The 23,761-nt window shown below is 41.4% G+C and overlaps 1 protein-coding gene across 4 annotated transcripts in view; it reads left to right on the top strand.

Moving 5' to 3' along the window:
* CTNNA3 (catenin alpha 3) overlaps window positions 1-23,761 on the top strand; it is a 410,743-nt gene that overhangs the window by 28,474 nt on the left and 358,508 nt on the right. For 3 of the 4 annotated variants that reach the window (XM_074544396.1, XM_074544398.1, XM_074544395.1), the window contains exon 5: window positions 2,301-2,420. In XM_074544396.1, coding sequence (XP_074400497.1) covers window positions 2,301-2,420 — 120 coding nt within the window. Of the gene's footprint in view, window positions 1-1,710; window positions 1,854-2,300; window positions 2,421-23,761 lie in introns of those variants that run through there. The other variant, XM_074544397.1, reaches the window with a different exon arrangement.

Below are 23,761 nucleotides of genomic sequence, written 5' to 3'. Positions count from 1 at the left end.
TAAAAAGTGTTTCTCCCTTAGATCTAAAGACAGATGTGGATGTTCTGGCCGTTACCCATCAATTTTATTGAAGCATGTTGCCCTTGTAGTTACACATTTGATTTGTATTTGATCGTGCTCTCATGCTGCTTCTTATATCTCTTTCCAGAGAGCCAAATGTATTATTAATGCTTAGGTTGCTGCAGGACATAAGGAAGTGAGTGATCTTGCTAGCAGAGCTCCTGTTAATGAAGAACTGAAGCTGTGGGATTAAGCACATCCTTAAAAGGATGATGATGATTCTACAACTGTATTGTAGTCTAACATGTTGATGATTATCTTAAAACAAAAAAAGACCCCTCAAGAAGAGACTGTACCTTATGTTTATTGAGTGAGTTTGGGAGTCATTGGAGACTTTTCCCCTGTATTGTTCAATCCCACAGCAGGGTGCAACAGCTTTGGGCTAAGTTCTGGAGAAATATGTCAAGGTTTGAAGCAGAAGGTGCATGATGAACTTGCCAGAGACATAATGAGCAGTTTCTTACACACTTGAAAAAAAGCAAAGACTATGGGGTGCTTCTGGTCACCTTAAACTGAACTCAGGTCATGTTTGCAAATGTTGCAGTGAAGTTGCTTCCAGCTAAGGGGTCAGCCAGCAGTGGGAATTGATGAAAGCAAACATTGCAAATACAAGGCTTTCAGATCAGCTCTGGAGCAGAGATAAAATCTGAAAACAACAAATCACACAAAAATTGGAAGATAATGAAGTCAAACAGAAAAGAATAGAGAATATTGCAGTTTTGTCTTAGCATGTGTGGTCTGTCAGCCATGTCAGTACACAATTCAGGAACATAAACGTTGGGTGAGAAAGTTTTATTTTCTTTTTTGGTAGCAAACAATTTAAATGCAGCTAGAAAGTCTCCAGTTAACCTCTAGTATTGCTGAATGAGGTAGAGTAAGATAAATTACAAATAGATGGAAACACTGCCTTCACTTGCCTTTTGGTTATGAGAGCAGTGAGACTGAAATAAAGGCTGCAGAGCAGCAAACAAGATGTGCTAACTTGCCTGAAGGTTCCAGAGAAATCCACTGCAGCTGCTTATTATCCCCTAGGAGAAGTAGCTGGGGCTGTTCAGCATCAGCTGCAGCTTGAGCTGAGTCACCTGCACAGGGATGAGGGGCTCTGGAGCACTCCACATCCATGGGCAGCATGCGCTGTCAGTGATTTGTCAGTTTCTTGAAGAGGGACAGAAGACAAGTGGAGGTTTGACTTTGGCTCATTATTCAAATTCAGTGTCTGTAGTTTAAGCAAAAGTACAGATTGGGCTGTACAGAAGTGCTTTTTTGTCCAGAGCTGACTGGGAATCAGTGCATTGCCTCATTCCCTGGCCACTGGTACCATGGGTGAGCTTCACCTACAGGCCCTGGAACTGCAAGAGGCTCAGTCAGTATTTTGGAAGGATTTACAAGTGTGTAGTTCTCCCTGATTATGTCAGTGTAAATACATGTTGATAGACTCTATGGTAGTCACAGTGATAACAAAATATTCCTGAGCTGCCTGCAGCTGTGCAGCCATCACATGCTCATGAGGAGAAGAAGGGAATTTACAGCTGGAAAAACAGCAAGAGGAGAAGGCTCATGATTTCCTGAAGGTAGCAAGGAAGCTGGGCCTCCTGTTCTCCTCTGACACAAATCTTAACCTTTCTGTTACAGCTCCTACAGCTGGGCTGGTGTGGTGCATCTCTGAAAAATACCAGTCCTCTTCTTAAGAAAGCATGGCATGAAAGAAGTTTTAAATTTGAAAGTAAGGTCTGCAGTGCAGCATAATTGGAGTTGTCACAGTGTTCATGCAGAATGTGGGCACGTTGCCTGAGGTGATTATCTGGTATTAAATTACTCTTAAGTAAATTAACTTGATAAGAGGCACCCTGTGATTTCTAAGTTCTACTGTTATGCTTGATAGAATGAGTTCATGGCCTGTATAAAGTTGCATACACTTTTCTTGGTTGAAAAGAAAGTATTTAAATCTGTGAATTTATTACTTCCTGGAACTTGGCATAGAAAAAGAACTCACCTTTAGAGACTGATTGCTTGTGTTTGGTCTGACTGTGAAATGAGAGGATCTCATTTAATTGAGGAGGGCATATGTACAATGCTTTGAATTCTGTGATTGGTTTCAAAACAAAACTGCAGGAATATGTGGAAGGTTAGAGGTGACAATAGCCTAAGTATTTAGTAGAAAATAATTGTAATACAGAATGAAACACAGCAACTGTATGAATGATAATTTTTTGTTGGCTTTTTTTTTATTTTCCTCACAGTTTCAAAGAACATTTGAGTCTTTAAAAAATGTATCCAGTAAATCTGATCTACAGAAAACCTACCAAAAGTTTCAAAAAGATCTGGAAAACCTTGATTACTTGGCATACAAACGTCAGCAGGTAAGACCATGGAGGTGTAAGAAGACAGAATGCTGGGCATGAAGAGGGTGGGTGGTGAAACTGCTGTGCTGGGTGCAGTTACTGCTGTGCCATTGGGTTTTGTGCTTTGTGCAGTGCCAGGTGAGGCTGCAGGGGCTGGGAGGGCCAAGTCTGCCTAAAGCATGTGGTGCTGGACTGCTGGGTTTTGGGTGTTCAGCAGAGAGAAGCACGGGCAGAACAAGTAAGTGAGACTCAGCAGGCATTAAAAGTTGCATTAACATGTTATTATCTAAATGGAAGTGTATGGAAGCACTATTTGCAGTCTTTTACTTGAAAAAGTAACCAAATTCACATAAGTCAGTGGAGTGCAATACTTTCTGTGCATGCAAACCACTAATTTTTTCTCCTCTAGAAATGAATTTGTGAGGTTAGTATGCATCAAACTTTGAAGTGCACATGGTCTGTGACTTGTATTTGCAAGATCAAAGTTGAATTGTTAGAACATGTTTAATGTTGGATGTTCTGTCACTTATACATAGCTGATGTGAAAATATCGTTATGGGTATTCAACAATTTTCTTCTCTTGATGATAAAACAAGATTTACCTCTTCCACAGCATGAGGGTAAAAGCTGCAGCATTTGTGTGAGGGTCGTTGTGGTTTGTGTTTTCCTGGATTCTGTCACTTGGTGTCAGTGTTGCCAAACAGTTCCTGTGCTTGGGGCAGATCACTGGCAGCTATTAGTGTCAGGTAATTGATTAGATTAATTTGTCTTAGTTAGTTTGCATTGTTTATCTGAGCAGTAGTTACCTGGTTATGGGGAGGAGAGTTTTACCTGCTTGTTGATACCAGGATTTTCATTTCAGTAGAACTTGCTGGAGAACCTGCAGTGAGGGATTTGAAAAGTGCATGGATGCGTTTAGTGTAGAAGATGCTTTGAATTTTGGCCTGCTTTAAAGAGAAAGTAATCTTCTTGTGAAAAGATTGAGAATTACTTGGATTACTGTGCAAAAATCACCAACCTGTTTGGGAGTGAAGCTGTTGTGACTTTGGGAGATACTTATGGAGTGTTTAATTGATAACACATTTAATTGATAACAATTTATCTACACTTGTATTAGGTTAAGGGTATATTCATGGTCCCTCTGGCAAAATGCTGAGTAGCTGCATCTGTTTGGAGACAAATATTTGTATATGAGTGTGAATCTATTGCTGGTGAAATAAGGGGTTTCCATGCTGAAAGCAATGAATGTTGCCTTTGAAAGAAATAGTTATCTGCTCCTGTACCTTTTCTTCAGACATGAGCCATGAAGTGCAGCACAGCAAGGTGCTGCTTCAGTGGAAAGGTTTACAGCACAGATGGGAAATCACAGCTGGACTTTTCAAAGGGTGTTCAAAATGTCCCACATTGACTCTGATTAATAAATATAGACCAAACTTCTGTGAGTGGCAGACTTGTTTGGGGTGATGGTTGGGCAGCACCCACTAGAGAAATTCCTGTGGGTTGGGAATATCTGTTTATTGCCAGGCTGCCATTTTGAAATGTGCCAGGAGGTGCCTATGTCTGAGAAATGTAGATTTTCTTCTTGTCCAGGAGATAGTCTGGCAATTCCTTTGAATTAAAGCAGACTTTTAATTTCCTTGAGACTTTCTCATTTCTGAAATTTGACAAAAAAGAATAGCTGCATGCCACAGTGAGTACTAGAACTTATCTGTGACTTCGTGGAATGTTTCCAGTAAAAGCTAAGTAAAGTTTACATTAGTTTGTATCAACCTCAATATTACCACCTTTGCAATATGAATATTGACAGGATAAAATGTTCAAGCACTTGGGGATAAGGTGGGACTTGGTGATAGATCCCAGCTGTGCTCTTGGCATGCTGTGGTAGGTGCACACTTCCTCTTCTCTTCCCTGGGTCTTTGTTGCTGTTGGAGGGAAGTTGTCCATATAGTGTTCAGCTGGAATGGCACTGCTTTAAGGTTTATTACAATTATCTTACTGTAAGGTCATTTAAGGAGAGTTGGGCAATAGCTGCAATAAAAATGGACTTACAGTGAGGTTCAGTGGTATTTAGCACCTGTCAAACTGAAAAATTGCCACCGTTGCCGCTGTTCTTAGTGCCAACAGTGCCTTTAGGATGCCTGGAGCAGTGCTGGCTGTAATCCAAAGACATTCAGTTTTTGATTAGAAGCCTCCATCAATGTGTCATCTTATAGCTGACAACAGGACTTCAGTATGTGCACACACGCTAAAGCAGGATCCTGTTGTAAAGTATTCTGATTTAAGGTTTGCTTGTTTGATGTTGATTTCATGCCCTCAGGGAAATTGTTTGTAAAGGACTGAATCTGTGGGAAATAATTCTGGTTAATCCATTTTAAAAATAATTTTAGGATTTCTTTCTGATGTTTGTTAGATTTAGAAATGTTTTAAAAAGTTGTGTTGGAAACTGAAAAAGGTAAGACATTTATGGGGCACACAGTGATTTAGTGTGCTGATGGGAAGTAGTGCTTGCAGAAGATGCAGCAGAGCCATTCCCTGTTCTGGCTCACAGTCTCTTGTTGTCAGTACTGCAGCTGCCTTCATGATCATACAGGTCACATTTGCATTTTGAAAGGTTTAATTTTGAATGAAGACTTCAGTCAAATGCTACTTCGTTTTGTTAAAATGGATTAATTGCACTTGTAATCTTCAGCTTTGATTGTTCACTTTGGTGGGAGAGAATCAGAAGAGTGAAAGTGAGAACTTGTGGGTTGATAAAGTAATTTTAACAGATAAAGCAATAGCCATGCACACAAGGAAAGCAGAACAAGGAACTGATTCCCCACTTCCCATGGCTGGGCAGGTGTCCATCCATCCCCAGGAGAGCAGGGCCCCATCACGTGTGACAGTGACCATGGAGGACAAACTCCATCACCCTGAATGTCCTCCTTTCCTTCCTTCTTCTTCTGCCCAGCTCTGTGCGCTGAGCACGGCCCCACATGGGTTGGGAAATCCCTTGGGTCACTTGGGCTCAGCTGTCCTGGCTCTGTCCCCTCCCAGCCCTCACTGCTGGGGCTGGGTGAGGCCCAGAGGAGGCCTTGGCTGTGTGTGAGCTCTGCTCAGCAATGCCCAAACCATCCCTGTGCTACCACTGCCCAAAACATCCCTGTGCTACCAACACCCAAAACATCCCTGTGCTACCACTGCCCAAACCATCCCTGTGCCACCAGTGCCCAAACCATCCCTGTGCCACCAGTGCCCAAACCATCCCTGTGCTACCAACACCCAAACCATCCCTGTGCCACCAGTGCCCAAACCATCCCTGTGCCACCAACACCCAAACCATCCCTGTGCCACCAGTGCCCAAACCATCCCTGTGCCACCAACACCCAAACCATCCCCGTGCCACCCAAACCGTCCCTGCGCTACCAATGCCCAAACCATCCCTGTGCCACCAGTGCCCAAACCATCCCTGTGCCACCCAAAACATCCCTGTGCCACCAGTGCCCAAACCATCCCTGTGCCACCAACACCCAAACCATCCCTGTGCTGCCAACACCCAAACCATCCCTGTGCCACCAATGCCCAAAACATCCCTGTGCCACCAACACTGCTTCCAGCACAAATCCAAAGCACAGCCACTGTGGAAAACACTTTAATTCTACCCCAGCAAAAAGCACAGTATGAGATTTGTTCACTGAAATGCTCCACTCCAGCAGTTGGAGAGAAGTTTTTGAAAGAGATTATCACTTATCAACTGGCAGGTTTATTTAGTGGCAAACCCTTTAAAAGTATGCTGGAAATTGGAGGGAGTTCAGGGTGAATTTTTGTTGTCAAGAAAACAAGCATGATGATAGAAAGCTGACTGAGCTCCTTAAGTTATCTGGAAAAGGTTATGGCTTAGAAATGTCAGGAATAGACTTAACTAAATCTTTATTCTAGTACAGGGAAATATGAGAAGCCAATGGATGGCAGTCAGACAAGTTCAAAGCAGAAAACAAATGAACATTTTTGACCATTAGCTCCTGAGAGGACTTAGTTAAGAGGTGCAGTACATTAATCACTGCTTGTAGCCTTTCTGTCCATTATCCATACCTTTTGAAAAGATGTGAAATAACTGAGATGCAAATTAAAGGGCAGGAATTATGGCTCTGTCTGTGGCTTGTGCTATTGGGGGAATTTCAATGGGAATTCCCTTTTTCCCCCTCCACTTAAGAATGCCACTACATTTGGTTGTTTGTTGGAGGGTTAAGGCAGAATTATGTCTTCTGAATTGCCATCCTGGAATAACAAATGGGTGAATTTGTTCTGTTTTGTATTTACCACTCTACCACTGTCTAATGTTTCAGATTTTAGGGTTGGATGTGTTGAGATCTTGTTTAGGAATTTTCAAAGAAGCTTTGTACTTTACTCCAGAGTAATTTTAAGGACATATTGGGATTTGATTCCCATTAGGTTTCTGAAAATGCCTTCTTTTGTTTTCTCCTTTAATATGTAATCACACACTATTGATTATAAAATGGGACTATAGGTTCTATTTCCAGTATTGTAGCTGCTTATCTCCCCTTGACATAGGAACATCATCTATCATGTTGTTGTGTAATTAAAATGGTTGATTTATGCATTCATTTTTTAAAAAAGCAAACACCAAATTAGTCTCGGTAGCTAAGATAGTGAAAAATTATGACAATTCTGTTCTCAGCCACCTGACTTGTTTTAGTAATTCCATGATTATGGCTCTGTCATTTGGTCCTTGCTTCTGTCTGTCCTGTGTATCTCTGTGGCTTGCTAATGGGTGAAGAGGTTTTCCTTTTCCCTGCTCACCTGAAAGTGCTGCTATTCCCTGTGCTTACATTTTTTATATGTATTCAGGGTTGTAGGGGGAAGGCTTTCATATCAACACTTCCCCATTTTCTGTCTTTGCCTGGATGCTAAACCTCTGAGATAAAAAGTCATGCCTCCCCTCACCTTTCCAAAGCTCAGACTGCTGCTGTTTCTGTGAAACTGAATTAGTTTTGGCTGTGCCCAAGGTGTCTTCAGTTTGGATGAAAGATTCCAGTCTAGTCTTGTCTGGTAAATGTAGCTGAAATGTCTTGGGGGCCAAGGATGGATGATGCTTTACGTTCAACCAAGAAGTCGCCAGGTAATTTAACAACAAACAAACAATAGAAAATTGAGTGTTACAGCGGGAAGGAAATGAGATCTTCAGCTAGAAATTAAATTACAGAGACAACTAAATAATGTTACAAGGGCATGACTTAAAAAGCTGTGGAGATTTTTGTGTGCATTCCATGGGGGACTTGGATACACCACTGGTTTTGCTCATGAACATTTGCTGTGGTACCATGTGTATCTCCTGTAAGCCATAATGGTACCATATGAATATGGAACCATTACGAAATATGAAATATTGACATATGAAATTTGATGTGTTGGGTGGTTTATCTCAGTGGGAGGTAGTGGCTAAGATTAAAACTCTATTTTTTCAGTTGACTGGAAACCAATTTATTTTTTCCTCCTAATGAAATAGAATGATAGTTCAGGTGATATGTTTATGCTACTGTGGGATAAAAGCAGAATTTGGGGGTTGTGAATGGGGGCAGAGTCTGAGGAGAATGGTTCCTAATGAGGCACTGATAACTGATTTTATGACAATTGCAGTATTCTGTTAGGCAGCAGTGTCTCAAGGGGAAAAACAAAACTGCAGTTTTATACAGTAGGAGTGAGGTGAGCTTTTTCACTTTCCTGTGAAGTGTTGCCTATTTGGTTTTTCAAATCATACATTGTGCAGCTGACTGTTCCTGCCCACACGTGATGACTTGTGCTCATCCTTAATGTGTCCTGCCTGAGAAAAGCACACCTATTTTTGAACATTGCTGTGAGTTCAGGTTCTGCCCTACAGTGACTAATGCTTCCTTGTCTTCCCTCCCCCTCAGGAAAGAATTTTCCTTTTTCCTTTTCCTTTTCCTTTTCCTTTTCCTTTTCCTTTTCCTTTTCCTTTTCCTTTTCCTTTTCCTTTTCCTTTTCCTTTTCCTTTTCCTTTTCCTTTTCCTTTTCCTTTTCCTTTTCCTTTTCCTTTTCCTTTTCCTCTTCCTCTTCCTCTTCCTCTTCCTCTTCCTCTTCCTCTTCCTCTTCCTCTTCCTCTTCCTCTTCCTCTTCCTCTTCCTCTTCCTCTTCCTCTTCCTTTTCCCTTTCCCTTCCCCTTTCCCCTTTCCCCTTTCCCCTTTCCCCTTTCCCCTTTCCCCTTTCCCTTCTTTTTTTCTTATCCAAGTTATGCTCAGTAGTGAGGCAACCAAAACAGACCCCTGTAGAAAATTATTCAATGAATTCCTGTAGTTGCTGAGACTCACTGGTAAGCGTTCTGAAATCTCCATTGATTCCAGAGAAACGGAATCAATTTTTCCCATTTATTTATGTAAAAGTCCTGTGAAGGATGTCAGAATCTAGTCATATAATGAGATACTTGCTACTAATCCTGTGACTACAAGCCCAGACTAATTTGGCAAGACTCGATCTGGACAAAGCTGTGGTGGCTGTTACTCATACCTGGATTTATTTCTACGTGAATAAAGCAGTGTCTGTCGTTATTTGCTGTAATTGTTTTTGCTCAGGAATGGAAGTGTGGCTGATGAATGAATTGCTCAGTTTCTGTCCCTGGCAGAGGAGGGGTCAGGTTTGTTTCCTTGCAGTGTCCTGTAGTCATGCAGATCTGCATTGTCTCACGCTGGGTGTTGGAGCAAGGAGCGTTCAGCAGCATTTCCATGGCCCTGATGCCTCATTCAGCCCACTCCATGTGGAACACGTGGCTGTTTGTTTGGCAGCTTTTTGTCATGCCTCTCCAAGAGAGCCAGCATTAAACTGCAGTGGCTTTCAGAGTTTCACATAGTTCCTCCTCCTTTGTCACAATCAAATCTTATAAGTGTTATAAAACATAACACTTTCATAGTTGTGCATGAGAAGCAGTATTTATGTTTGGATGAGGTCTAAGTGCTGACTTCCTCTCTGGAAATAATTAAGGAATGTTATTTTCAAAGACTGTGCTGAGTTCTTTGTCCCTCTCCTAGATCTACAGCTTTGTATGTTTTTATGGGTTGAAATCATCACCTAGTAAAGTGATATACGATTCTTGGCTATAATTGAAGGAGAAAATGCACTCCCTAATTTTCTGGGAAGAAACATATCTGCATATTCTACAGAAAAAGCAAGATTTAGAGAAGATGCTTCCTTTGTTGAACACTATAAAAACGATGGATGTGCTATTTTGATTTGACATTCTTTTCTTTCCTTTTTTGAAATTAAATGGCCTGGAGCAGTAGGGAGTGGTGACTATAAAAAAAAATTCTTTACTGAATTGTAAAGGAAAAAAGAGAAGTGGGAGATAGATATATAAATGTCTTGTAAACATTTTCACATTTGCTTTCTCACAGCTATCTTGTGTGACCTTCAGCAAGCCTCTTAGTACCAGATCTACTGGAGGACATCACTAAATGCCTTCATCCAAGAGTTAAAGATTTATTGCTGTATAAGGACTTGCCAGTAAGGTTCTGTGGGTATTTGAAGTTCCTTTTTTCAGGCTTTAACAGATTTATGTCAGTCTAGGTAAAAAGTTCAGTCTGAGGACAACTGACATTTTTACAGGCTCAGAGACAGTAAGTACCATATAGTCTGAGCTACTGTTTTTGTTTGTGGTGAGAGGTTTTTTTTTTTTTGTTTGGGGATTGGCTCATTTTTTTGTGCTTTTTTTCTTAGTATGAGAAAAACTGCTATTTAGATGCTGAAAGGATGCAAGTTAGAAGTGCAATAACAGTTTGGAATGCAGAGCTCTGATTACTAGAGAGTGGCTAATGAGTGATGTTATGTCCTGGTGAAAATGACAGTAATAGTAGTTTGTGAAAGAGTTATCTGAGGGGAATGTTAGATTGTATTGATCCCAGCCTGACAGTCACACACCAGCTTCTCACAGAAAAATAAATTCCATATAAAATGTTTCACTGCCTTGGCGCTTCATAAAAATCAGATCAGATGAAATGCAAAGCCTTGCAAAATAACTGAGCTGTAAATGGAAAATGGTTTGAGAACATAAAGCTTGGGAATGGTGGACAAATGCAGCAGGAGCACTGCAGGAGCTGGTGGCAGGCAGCAGCCTGAGCAGACTCTGCCAGGAGCAGGTGGGTCTGTTTGTCTTTATCTGAAGGCTCAGCTTGGGGTGCAGTTACTGTGGCCATAGCATACTGTGGCCATTCCTCAGTGCTTTAGTAGATAGAACATCAACACAGCAAATAAAACCCTTGAATTTTGTGCAGGGTGTAGGGGTTTTTTTCTTATGTGGTAGCAGGTTTCCTAACCTGGTAGAGGTGGGGATCTCTGTCTCCTGTGAAACTCAAGTTCTGTAACCAGATAGGATTATGTACCAGGGGAGCTTCTTAGCTTTTCCCTTGGCTCACAACCTTGTTTTGAGGGAAGAACTTGTTAGCACTGTTTGTGAGGGTTCTGACCCTTGGTAATCACTCAGCCTTTGGATTCCAGCTGTTCTGGGTAAGCTGGAGCAATGCTACACAGAGCTGAAAGAAAGCTAAAGAGAGAAATCACTGTTACATACCCTGACAAATTATTTATTGCTCTTGTCTCAAGTCCAAGTCAATATTCCTACTCTGTAGTCTGTGTGACCTTGTCAAGGTGGCCACTTAGTCCTTTATTTTATATCGTCTCTCCTGTACACATCCCTGCCCCTTGTCCTGCACGTTCTGCATCAAGTTGCATTCTATATTTTTCATTTGCATAATCCCATGTGCAGTTTCCCTCTAAAACTCACTCTTGTCATTAGCACTTAAATTTCTTTTCCAGTCACTCTGCATCACTGTTTGCTTACTTGGTCTCCTTGTTCCTCCGAGCCTTTGTCATCTGTCATCCACACCTCATTTCTGTCGGTGCATTCTGGAGGTATTGCCTCATTCATTTTGCTCACAGCAAGGTGCTTTTCACAATGGGCTCGAGCAAACCCAGCAGTGCCACCCCAGCGGTGCTGTCTGCTGTTTGTCTGTCTGTCCCTGCACAACAGCACCCTGCTGCTGGGGAGCTGCTCCCACAGGGGCTGGAGGATCCCCAGCTCCTGGAACACTCACAGGGATACTGGGCATGCAGGAAGGAGGGCAGAGGGTGGGTCAGGACAGAGGGCACTGCCCCAACCTCATTTCCTGACTTTGACTTCCTCCTTTCCATCCCTCTGGAATTTCAGGTCATATTCCCAACCCAGGCAAAATGCATCTGGTTGTCTGTGATATATAGGCCTGTCATCACTGGCTCTGTTTCTCATCAGGGTTTGGGAGAGCAGTCAGACCTTGGCCATGCTTGATGGGCCTCATCAGGCTCTAATATTTCCCTTTATTTGCTATCCAGCTTTTTTTAGAACATGAGCCTGTATTGTAAGTTCTTCATGGTGTGAGAGTGCTGCAGCTGGTTACTTTGCAGCTATCAGTGGCTATTCCTCAGCTGATCTATCTTGAAGTTTGCCTTTATGTGATTTAGTGAAGTTGGGCCTTTATAGATGGTTGTTATGGAGCAAAAGTTTCCTTGTAGGTAAGATTTTGACACTTGTAACAGTGCTTTTATAGCTCATAACAATAAATTCTGCTGGCAGTGGGACAGTGAAAGCTTTCCTGTGTCCAATTTAAATTTGTTTATTTCCTTGAGTAAATACATTTGGGTTTTTTCTGCATTAATTTGACCATGGATCTGACTTTGTAAGAACAAGAGATAGTATGTAATAGTCTTACTTCAGCCAAGATTTATATATGAAACAACAATTACATTAATTTCAGCTGTAACTTGGTTGGTTAGCACTGGAGGAAGGATGATCCTTTTTGATTTGTGGGAGAGAGAAATACAAACTGTACCACAGGACAATTTTATGTAGGTTATTTTAACTAGATCACAAATGGTTGCAAAAAAAAAAAAAAAAAAAGTGCATTTATCAGTTTATGTTATCTGCAGTTCTGAAATTGAGCACTGGATTCCTTAAGGTGGAAGAGGTTAAGAGACCACATAGTCAAAGAGTACAATTATGTATCTTTTTGGGTGAAGAGAACTGGAGGCTACCATCTCCCAGTGGTGATTCCCTCTTGTGTTTCTGGGAGCTGGCAGGGAGGTGTGTGAGCAGCTCCTGCAGAAGATGTGTCTGAAGTGCAGAGTCTTTGTGGTTATCTTAAGAGAATACTGCAGCATTTGCCTCTTCTGCTAAGTTAGTAGAGGTCAGGAAATTATTTCAGGATCTGAAAAGGTTATGCAGCCTTTTGTTAAAGTTTCTTACTGATTATTATTTTGGAGACAAATAACAGATGTGCCTGGTCTGTGGGTGATATCCCTGGCAAAAGTGACATTTTCACTAAAAGGCAGCATTCTTAGAGCAGTAATTTGGATGTTAAAGATATGAACCTAAATGGAGAGCTAAATTCCCTGTAAGTAAAATTTGATTGGAGACCAAAACCTTGGAGATGCTGATGATATTTTATTGCTAAAACAATAGAGAGGATAGGTACAGAGACAATACAAGGGAAGACTATCTCTGTTTCCTGCCCCACAATTATAGGGGTAGGTTATACTTTTGAAACACAGGTAAAATAATAGCCAGTCCTTTTCCACTTGATCCTTTCCCTGTGAAATCACTGGGAGTGTCTGTGAGAGAAGTTGTCATCAGGAAGGGTGGGTCCATTCCCTGCTGGGGTGTGAACAGAGCTGAACCTGGGCGCTCAGGGAAGGGAGTTGGTGAGAACAATCATTGAAGGCATGCTAGAGAGCTCTTGATCCTGGCCTTGGCCGCCCTCCTGACTTAGTGAAAGTGAAATGGGAAAGTTTGTATTTGCTTTGGAAAATGGTTCATTAGAATTGCAAAGAGCTAGCTGAGAAGCTGTTAAGAATCTTGAAAAGGTTAGAACAAATGAAGATGAATTTAAAGAAGTGTGTGTACCTGTGCCTGCATGCTCTATGAATCTTGCCTCAGTAATAAGGATAGTTTAAAAAGGCAGTGTGTTGTCATCCTAAGTGTCTGTAATAGTTTAGAGGAGAAATGATAGAACTTCTGACATAGTTACAAAATTAAAGCAGTGATCAAGGGAGGGAGAAAAAACAATTCTGAAAATGAAATACAGACAGTAATAATGTAAAAAAAGATGTGAACAATACTGGAGTCCTCTGACCTCTGAAGAAGGTGCAGTAGAGAAGTATTTTAAGATAATTCAATATAACTTGAATAAATTCTCTCTATATCCTTCAGTCACTGCCTTTAGTAGCTCATTTTGTCACTGCTTTTAGTAGTGTCAGTAAAACGGCTCCTAAAGTCTTTGTAAGTAGAGACAAGCCTTAACCCATCTTACAGGAGCCTTGCAGGGGTGTTACTAGGAATGAGATTGTGACAAATGTTGTTGGAGTTGGCACTTGGAGCGTTTCTGCAGGGAGCTGTCACCTTTCCAGGGAGCGCTGGGACCCCCCCTCCCTGTGGGAGGCACCGAGGGAGCAGAGCTGAGCCAGCATCCCCCAGAGAGCTGGGCAGGGTGTGCTCCTGGGCGGGGTGTGTGTGCGTGTGTGTGTGTGCGTGTGCTCCTAGGCAGTGTGTGTGTGTGTGCGTGTGCTCCTGGGCAGTGTGTATGTGTGTGTGTGTGCCTATGGGCACTGTGTGTGTGTGTGTGCGTGTGTGTGCTCCTAGGCAGTGTGTGTGTGTGTGCCCCTGGGCAGTGTGTGCATGTGTGTGTGTGTGTGCTCCTAGGCAGTGTGTGTGTGTGTGCCCCTGGGCAGTGTGTGCATGTGTGTGTGTGTGTGCTCCTAGGCAGTGTGTGTGCGTGTGCCCCTGGGCAGTGTGTGCGTGTGTGTGTGTGTGTGTGTGTGTGTGTGTGTGTGTGCTCCTAGGCAGTGTGTGTGTGTGTGTGTGTGTGTGTGTGTGTGCTCCTGGACAGTGTGTGTGTGTGTGTGTGTGCTCCTGGACAGTGTGTGTGCGTGTGCCCCTGGGCTGTGTGTGTGTGTGCCCCTGGGCAGTGTGTGTGTGTGTGCACCCATGGGCAGCGTGTGTGTGTGTGTGTGAGCAGTGACCCTGCAGCTCCCACACACTGCCTGCCCAGGGCCACACACACACTGCCCATGGGCGCACACACACACACACACACACACACACACACACACACACACACACACTGCTGCAGGGCACTGCTCACACACACACACACACACACACACACACACACACACACTGCTGCAGAGGCACTGCTCTCACACACACACACACACACACACACACTGCTGCAGGGCACTGCTCACACACACACACACACACACTGCTGCAGAGGCACTGCTCTCACACACACACACACAGACACACACACACTGCTGCAGGGGCACTGCTCACACACACACACACACACACTGCTCACACACTGCTCCTCCAGCCTGGGTCCCTGACTGCCCACGTTCTGCACCAGCAAATCCTCTAAAGCCCGAGGCAGAGCAGTGTGAGCCTGGTGCCCTCAGCACTGCTCTGGGGGGCAGCTGTGCCCGCCCTGCTCCTGTTCACATGTGAGGGGCCCTGGGATCTCCGAAGGCTTTGGCTTGGAAGGACCTGTAAAGGCCATGCAGTCCAACTCCCCTGCTGTGAGCAGGGACATCTTCAGCTACATCGAGTTGCTCAGAGCCCTGGCCAGCCTTGCCATGAATGTTTCCAGGGATTGCCATTTGCTGCCTCTCTGGGCAACCTGTGCTGATGTTTCACCCTCTCTGTACAAAATTTCATCCTTCAATCTACTCTTTAATTGACCCTTTTTAGTTTGAACCCATTACCCATTGTCTTATTGCAACATGCCCTGCTAAAATGTTGGTCTTTCTTGTTGGGCCTTTAGGAGGTGTTCCATCCTTCAAGGATGTTTTACTGAATATCTGTTTAGTCTGACCCATATGGGTTATTCTTTTTTTTTCCTTTATGGCTATTGCACAGTGCATGTGTCCTGTGAAACTGAAGTGCTCTGCCAGGATGGTGTTTCCAGGCTTTCTGGTACAGGTTTGCCAGCTGTAGGAAGTGCATGTGCAAACACAGCTGTGTGCTCCCTAAAAGCTGCCTTGGGGATGGACCTGACCGTGTTCTGGGGAGTCAGCTATAAAAACACTTAGGGCACAACTCACACCATTTAATAAACAAAACCAGAACCAAAACAAAGAACCCAAACCACAAAAATCACACAACAAAATCCCCCTCTTCTGGAGGGTCTAGGTGAATTGAGGTTAGCTGTAAATTAATCAAGGCTTCAGGTTGTTGCAGCATGTTTGCTGTTCTGGTAGTAAAATTAGAATGATAGGGAGCAAAATGGAAATTGTTCCTAGTCAAAGAATGTATTTTGACACAGAGCTTCCTTTCAGATGAATAATGTGAGTTCTGTAGGGGCAGTGCTAGTGCTAGCACTGGTGGGAATTGTTCTGTAAAATCCTCGGGCATATACAAAATTTATTTAGTTAGAAAATCAAAGTTAAAAGCTGAAGCATGTTCATCACTTAAATAATAAAATGCATAGTTGCCTCTTAGCAAGATGTACTTAATTGTAATACTTAATCCTCTTTTTTTGGAAAGAGGTAATGCTAATAAAATGTCAGTAGTTAAATTTTATAAAAGTTTTAAATTAGACTTTTTACCATCCATATAAATTTTACTGTGTTTATGCATACTGTAAGAATGGTTTATGGACCTTCATATAAAGACTTTATACCCTTGCATAATAATTTTGCTGCAATATTATTTTATATGTCACAAAATTGTCACAATGATTTATTTATGACTGTCAGTTCCTCTGCTTTCTCTTTGTAATTAGAGAATTACAGAATAATTTTGTTAGGAAGAGACCTCATGAGGGTCCTGGTACAGCCTCCTGCTCGGCTTGGATCAGCTCAGGGGTCAGGTGAGGTTACTCTGAGCTTTATCCAGGCCTGCCTTGAAATTTTATGAGGATGAGACTGTTCAGCCCCTCTGGGCAGCCTGCTCCCCTGTTGGGGCATCCTTCCAGGGGAAAAGATTTTGCTTTTATCTAAGCTGTAGCTTTCTTTTTCACATTGTGCCTGTTGTGTCTCATTCTGCTCCCATGCAGTGCTGTGCAGGCCTTGACTCTGCCTTGCAGCTCATCTCTCCTGTGCAAGATACTTCTAAATAAACTACAGTGCATAGGCTTCATAAATTCTGTTCTCTGGATGTGTTTATGGTTCAGGGCTTGTTAAAGGCACTATCATAAAGCTGCTTTTTCTATTTTTTTGCACCTGAAGAAAATTTCTCCTGCAGCCCTGTACACTGCTTTCTTTATGTAATGTGCAGCAGTGGCAGACCAAGTGACTTAAAATTTAGTAATTTGGTAGAATCAATTGTCAGTCCAGCATGTTTTGATCCTTTAATCCTTTCCCACAATTGTTTTGCAGTTGTCTTGGAAGATGAATTCTTTCCCAGTATGTCTAATCCATAAGTTTTTTGAATATAGAGTGGATTAGTATAGTTTGGAAGAGCTGTAGAACTCAGAGCTATGTAGCTGTAGATCTGTTCATGCTGCACTAATAAATACCTTATGGAAGTAATGGAGTTGTCATAAGACAAAATTTCTGCCACCTCCACTACTAAATTTCTGTAGTTGGTGAGTAGAGACTTGGAGAAGTTTTTAATTGACATGGTTTTACCTGTAGGCTGTAATTCATTTAGACATTGATTCTATGTGGCACAGTGGAGAAGTTATTTTTGTAGTAGAAAATGTAAAATTGTATTTTCATGTCATGTCCATTCAGTGCAATGCTGTCATGACAGGGATAGACAAATGCAGCTCCTGCAGTGTAATGGAAGAATGAATGGCAATAATTCCCTGCTACAGAGAATCATTCACTGTTATTTTAGTGCAGTTTCTAAAGAAGAAACCAGAAATTTTATATGTGGTTTATGAACAGGGTTTTAGGACAGTCGTCGCACCTGTTTCCTGTAAGCTTTTTACTCCATGAACTGGATGGACAGTGGCTTAGTGACATGTTGGTGTTGAGTGCATTTTAACAATTACTTATTTTTGTGAGATATGAGTGCTTTATGATATACACATGCTGCTAATTCTGCATTTAGAGACAGACAGTGCAAAGAAATGTGTGCATTTTCTGTTTTGTCTTACACTGCCTGCCATGTACATTCCTATTAGGTTTGTTTTTGTGGTATTGATAATTCTGATCCCATAGAAAAGTCTCTTCAAATGCAAACTATTAAAAAAGGATATGTAACTGTGTAACTGCACCAAGTTAAGACTTCTAATCTAAGGATTCCAGTCCAGCACTGCTTTGCTTCTATGAGCAGGATGCTCATGCTTTGGATCAGGCAGCCTGGGCAAGTAATCCCCTATGTTTGTCAGTCTTCCTTATGGTGAAATGGTCACTCCTGTGTTTTGAAATGGTCACTCCTGTGTGATGCTGTTGCTGTGAATGTTTGTGATGCTGGGGTGGAGCTGTGAGTGGTACCAGGGCCTGCTCTGCTGGTGCTTGGTGTGTGCAAGCACCCCTTGTTTCCAGAGGGCCTGAGGGCTGTTGGGCCAAGCTGGGGATGGTTTAACAAACTTCCCTGGCTGCTCCACTTCAGCAGCCTTGCTTTGCTCTTGTGATGGTGCTGCAGTGCAAGGCCTGGAAGTACAACAGGGAATAGTAAACCTGCTGAAATTTCCTGGTCTCTGAAAGCTCCTTGGGGGATATATTGGGTGTCACTGCTGAAAACCAGCATGCACATCCCCTCCCCAATCCTACAAAAGATTATATGGTGTTAACTTGTTGTCAAATACTGTGCATAGTCATGATTAGATTTAATGATATTCCATAAATGCTAAGCATATGCTGTTCCTTTAATTTATCATCTATTTTCCTCGTGGCATACAATATTTTAACTGTTTGCCTGTAGGGCTTTTTCCTTAAGATGAGGGTCTTTCTTCCCTGTGAATGGTTAGAAAATACTTAATTTCCATAGCAAACCCCTAAGCCACATGTCAGCTTGATTGAAGATAGAATGCTGTTACAGATGCATTTCTGTGTGGAAAACACTAATTTTTTGTATGAAATAATTTGAATAGGATAAACTTGGTTCACGTCACCTTTTAATGACTTGTCTTTTTTTGCAATACTGGCAAAACTCAACAGAATTTACTGTAACTATTTAGCATGGCACAAATTCTTGTAATCATATTTTAATGGTTTATATGGTCTTGGGAATTTAATTATATGGACTGTGCTGTTGTAAGAAATTCAGAAAGGAATTAGAAGATACAGGCAGAATAAATCTTAGATGGTAAGTGTTCTGTATTTTCAGATTATGTCTTCTGCTTCTGGGAAACAAGTTGTTTCAGTGGCCCCTAATTGCATTAAACAGTATTAATAAACAAAACTCCAGTGTTTGAAGGGGATGAAGTGGAGCAGTTTATCAGGTACTACAAAATCTACCATTGAAGAAAAAGGCAGTTTGCTGGGTTTAACAATTTTTCATCATTTGACTCTACAAAGATTTTATTAAGGAGTTGTAGGAGAAATCAAAATGTGAAGAAGCAGTACAATTTGAAGGTAAAATATGAGCAGATGCTCTGGGCAATGGGGGAGCTGCATAAGGCAGGTGTAAAGAGCAGCAGGAGGTTTACACAAGTCAACATTCATCTTCATTTTAAGAAATTCAGTGATGAAAACTGGAAGAACTGCTCTGTTGTAACAGGGCAGTCATAGCAGCGCTGAGTTACAGTGCACTGGGGAGGGCTGGTGGAGTAGTGAATTGTGGCCTTTTATCAAGTTGAATATTAGTGGGGATATAAATGATTTACACTTATTTATGACAGATGTAAGGTCACCAGCTTAGAAATATGAGCAGTTGCCTCCATTCCTGTCTGTCTGTGAAGCCTGTGGGCTGTTAATGGTTTGCTGATTTAAGCATTACTCACACAACTGGGGTCCTGTGTTAATCCACCTCAGCACCATGGAACAGCTGACTCCAAAGTGGGTACTTAAGCAAGAGGTTCTTTTCATGTCCCTGTCCAGATTTGTTGGTCCTGTGGGTCCCTTCCAACATGGGACATTCTATGATTCTGTGATAAGGAGCACAAACCAAACTGATATAACTACATTATATATTGATATTGTAAATTATTTAACCATTCTTAACAGTTTTTATTGTCAGACTGAGGTCCAGTGCTTTACTTCAGGAAACTCTTGTGAAAGAACAGACTTTGTGCTTTTAAAGAGCTGCCTTGTGCTTTTGGGCACAGATATTTCCTTAGGGTCATATTCCATGTCTTTGTTAATTCACACTTAGTGAGACAGTAAAAAGACAATATTCCTATGATTCTGTAATCCAAGCCAAAAGGCCATATGGCTTTGGTTCTGCAGTTTTTTAGTGGATGAATATCCTGTTGTGTCAAATGAGACTTCTGTACACAGAGACTTAAAGCATCAGTCTTCATGGCCATAATCCAGTAAAACTCTTTACATGTGTAAGTAGGTGCACATGCATGGAGTGCTGCAGGAGTTCTCTAGATTATTAATTGGTTTTACCTTGAAAAGACCTGGAAAATAATTTTGTTTTTAAAAGTGTTTTTCCATTGAAAGTAGCTTGCACAACATTATTTTAATTTTGTTAACAGTTTGTCTCTGAGAAACTTGTTAGAAAAGGGGAAAAAAAGGCAGGGAAGGAGAAGGGAAGAGTTTTGACCAGGTAGAATTGCTGCAATTTGATGCTGGTTGTCAAGGTAATGTTAATGAGCTGCAGCAGGTTTGAAAGTTCTGTTGGGCACAGCTCAGTCACTTACTGAGCAAGACCACAGTCCTTGTTCAAAACAAGATTCCTTCCTAAGTCCTTCCTGACATCCACGGGGGTGCTGTGATCTTAAATGCTCCTGATTTTTTAGATTTTATGCACTGGAAGCAGATATGGACTTATGGATTCTCTGGGTCACTTCATGATCTGTCTTGATGTATCTGCTTTGAAACAAAGGGAACAGAAAGAATGGAGGTTGTGGTACTTAAATGCATGATAAATAATGAAATCACAGTAATAAAAAGTAAATGCTAAGAACCATGTTGACTGATCAAAAATATAACTAGTCTGTAAGATGAAAACAAGTCTTAACTAACCCTTCCAATGGTAGCAACAATTTGTGGAAGTTAGGTTCAGAGCAGAGCTTGAGATTCTAGACCTCTTTTATTAGAACACAAGTCAAAGCATTTTGGACCTTCATTTTCAACAGTGTGTTTGTTCAAAGCATCCTAATTCTTTATGTAAAGATTAACAATAAAAGAAAACAGCAAATTTAAGAATTATTTCTAGGGGGTAGGACAAGAAAGAGATTTTTTAAAGGCATTGCATAATGATATTTCTTCTTCCATGATACTTCTGGCAGCAAGGAGCAGTGACACAGACAATGTTCTTGCATCACCCACCTTGTATGTGCTGTGCTCAAAGCATTTTCCTGCTCTGGTAATGTCCAGCAAGTGACAAATAAACAAAAGTCTGCCTCTTATTCCCAGGTACCTGTCCCTGGACAGCTGAACCCTGCTGCAAAGTCCTTCCAGGGACTCCACAGACCCTTCCAAGTATCTCAGTTGTGTGGTCCTAAAGAACTCCTGTAGGATCAGTAAGTTCAGTAGGAAATTACTGCTGCCACTGCACATGCATGCACAGAGTGACAACATTAGAAAATTCTTTTTGATAATCTTTCATTTTAGGAAACAGGGAATTACTGTGCACTTCTGTGTTTAATCAGACAAACAAAACCCTGACACTTTGTTAGATGAGTGAAAGAGGTTACAACAGCTGTCAGATTTGCTACCCTTGCTTCTAACATAGGAAAGGATGGAAGGCTGCAGGTGGTAGAAATGCAGTGATACTGTTAGCATCTTCTGTTGTTAAAGCAAATTATTGTATCACTTGTTCATGGTGTGTAGTACTTGTAGGTTTTGTGCATGGTTTTTGTTTGGTGGTTTTTTCTTAAAGTTCATAAACTGTGACAAGTACCTGATGTTGTTCTTTAGGGCGTTTGTGGGATTTTATCACAGGATGCCACTTTGATCTGAGCTGTCAAGCTACTCTGGAAAGAAACTAAATCATACCCTGTGGTTCTGTGAAAAATGATTTAATAACAATGGAACAATACAGGTGTACATTTCTTCTCTGGCTTCTGCATTGAATATTCTTACTGCAGAAGTAGAAAATTCACCAAAATAATCTCCAGTCTTAAAACTGGCATGTGGTTGGAGCTTGATCCTTTAGATGTTCACACAGCAATAAATTGCACCACTGTGCAACCAAGCAGTTTTAATCTGTAGGAATTAAAATTACCTGTCATTGTAAAGCTAATGAATAATGAGTCAATAAGCAGAAAAACCAAAACCCTCTAAACTTGTATCCCAAGAATCAGATTGGTTTTGTTTTGGTACCTGTAACTGTACCATGAATACAACAAGGAGAACAGCTTGCACAGAGGTGTTGGCTCTTTGTCTTTTTCTTCCTCCTGTGCTGCAGAGGGCTCTGAAAAGCCTTTGGGGCCACTGTTCATTGGGCTCAGAGGAATTCCAGAAGGAGCAATTCTGGTGGTTGGCAACGAGAACAGCTCTGAAATTGAGACCTGTCTCTGGCAGCTCTTCTTGCAAGAAGAGTCTTCAGGGAAAGGTGTTTTTCACAAAGAGGGGTGTTCTTTCTTCAGGGAAAGGTGTTTTTCACAAATAGGGGCGTTCTTTCTTCAGGGAAAGGTGTTTTTCACAAATAGGGGCGTTCTTTCTTCAGGGAAAGGTGTTTTTCACAAATAGGGGTGTTCTCTCTTCAGGGAAAGGTGTTTTTCACAAACAGGGGTTTTCTTTCTTCAGGGAACTGTGTTTTTCAGAAATAGGGGCGTTCTTTCTTCAGGGAAAGGTGTTTTTCACAAATAGGGGTGTTCCCTCCAGCCAGGGCAGGGGGGCTGCACCAGAGGCTGCACTCAGTGCTGAGGGCTGGCTTCTGTCTGAATCTCTTCCTGAAGTTACCTGTGTTTGATAAAATCTATCCACACATTTGATTACATAGGAATTTCTATAACGACCAAGTGGGTTAGCACTTGTCAGTGCAAACTATGGAGCAAATGGTTTATTTAAAATGCACATTGAAATGAAACATATTTCAGCTTTTTTTGATCCTCTCTTCCTGCAGATTGTTCCTGAAGGGGCCAGGGCAGAAAGTTTTTGCCATGTTTCTGGTTTTGATGTATATATTGTGCTTGTGTTTTATTTACCACCAGCAGTGACACTGAAAATGTATATAAGAAAAATACAGGAAAATGTACTTAGGTTGCTGTGTGTACTGTATACTTTGTAGTTGAGAAACTACAGCTTTAATTAGCCTTGGTTGGAAGATTTTGGTTCATTTAATTGCAACATTGGAATGGGAGATAGTAATCCTGAAACTGTATTAAAAGGTTTTAACTAAATAGATAAATTTAATTATATGAGAGTTTTTTCACTTTATTTTCTCATACAGAGTGAAATTTCAGGCTGTAATCTTTAGAATGGAAAGTATGAGAGAAAGATTTCCTGGTCTTTGCTGGGGGTTGTTAAAAGAAAGTGCAAAACAGACAAGGATGTAACTCAATTATTATTCTCTATGGGGGGAAAAAAGCTACCTACAGGCTATTAATATTACTTCTATAAACAAATTCAGTAATAAGTGTGCATTTTTTCCCTTATTGCATGCATTTTATCTATAAGAGGGAAATTAATATGTCCTCGAGACAATTATTTAAAATAAAATATTGTATTTTCTGAAATGAGTTGCTTTTCAAGAGAATTTATTGCCAGTCCCTATTTTTAGTAAGGGAAGAGAAAATTGCAATAGCAGTAGAAGATGTTTCTCCTTCAAAGCTTGCTGGTTCAAAATGCCAGTCCGTGGTTTGAGTTGAAGCACTATTTTTCTTTTGACATTCTATTTTATATGCTCAGAGCTTTCAAAATATTCATCCTTTAGGCTGAAATTTTTCATGGATGACCTGTTCTCAAAGGTGAACTTATTTTTGAATGCTGAATAAAACCACTGTCTAGTCCCTTTATTCATAAAGTTATGGGGAAGACAGAAGTTTAATCTACTCTGTGAGATTGTTAAAAGTTAGTTTTGAGTATGTCTGACTCTCAGAATAGTCTGGATATGTGCTTTGGTGCTTTTAGGATTAAAGTCTTTTTAAAATGGCAGACAGTACATACCTTGCAAGTCTGCATTACTCCTTCTGATACGATTTTAACCAGTCCCTGAATTCTTAAGGAACCATAACATCCACATTCAGGCATCATTTTAAGGTAACTTTTGAAAAGAATTGCCTGCTCCAGTTTTCCCTCTTGGCTGATTGATGTAATGCTGG

The sequence above is a fragment of the Zonotrichia albicollis genome, chromosome 7, assembly GCF_047830755.1.
Source record: "Zonotrichia albicollis isolate bZonAlb1 chromosome 7, bZonAlb1.hap1, whole genome shotgun sequence".
In the NCBI taxonomy this organism is placed as follows: Eukaryota; Metazoa; Chordata; class Aves; order Passeriformes; family Passerellidae; genus Zonotrichia; species Zonotrichia albicollis.
The sequence above is the reverse complement of the archived record's forward strand: the minus strand, read 5'-3'. Positions and strand labels throughout refer to the sequence as shown.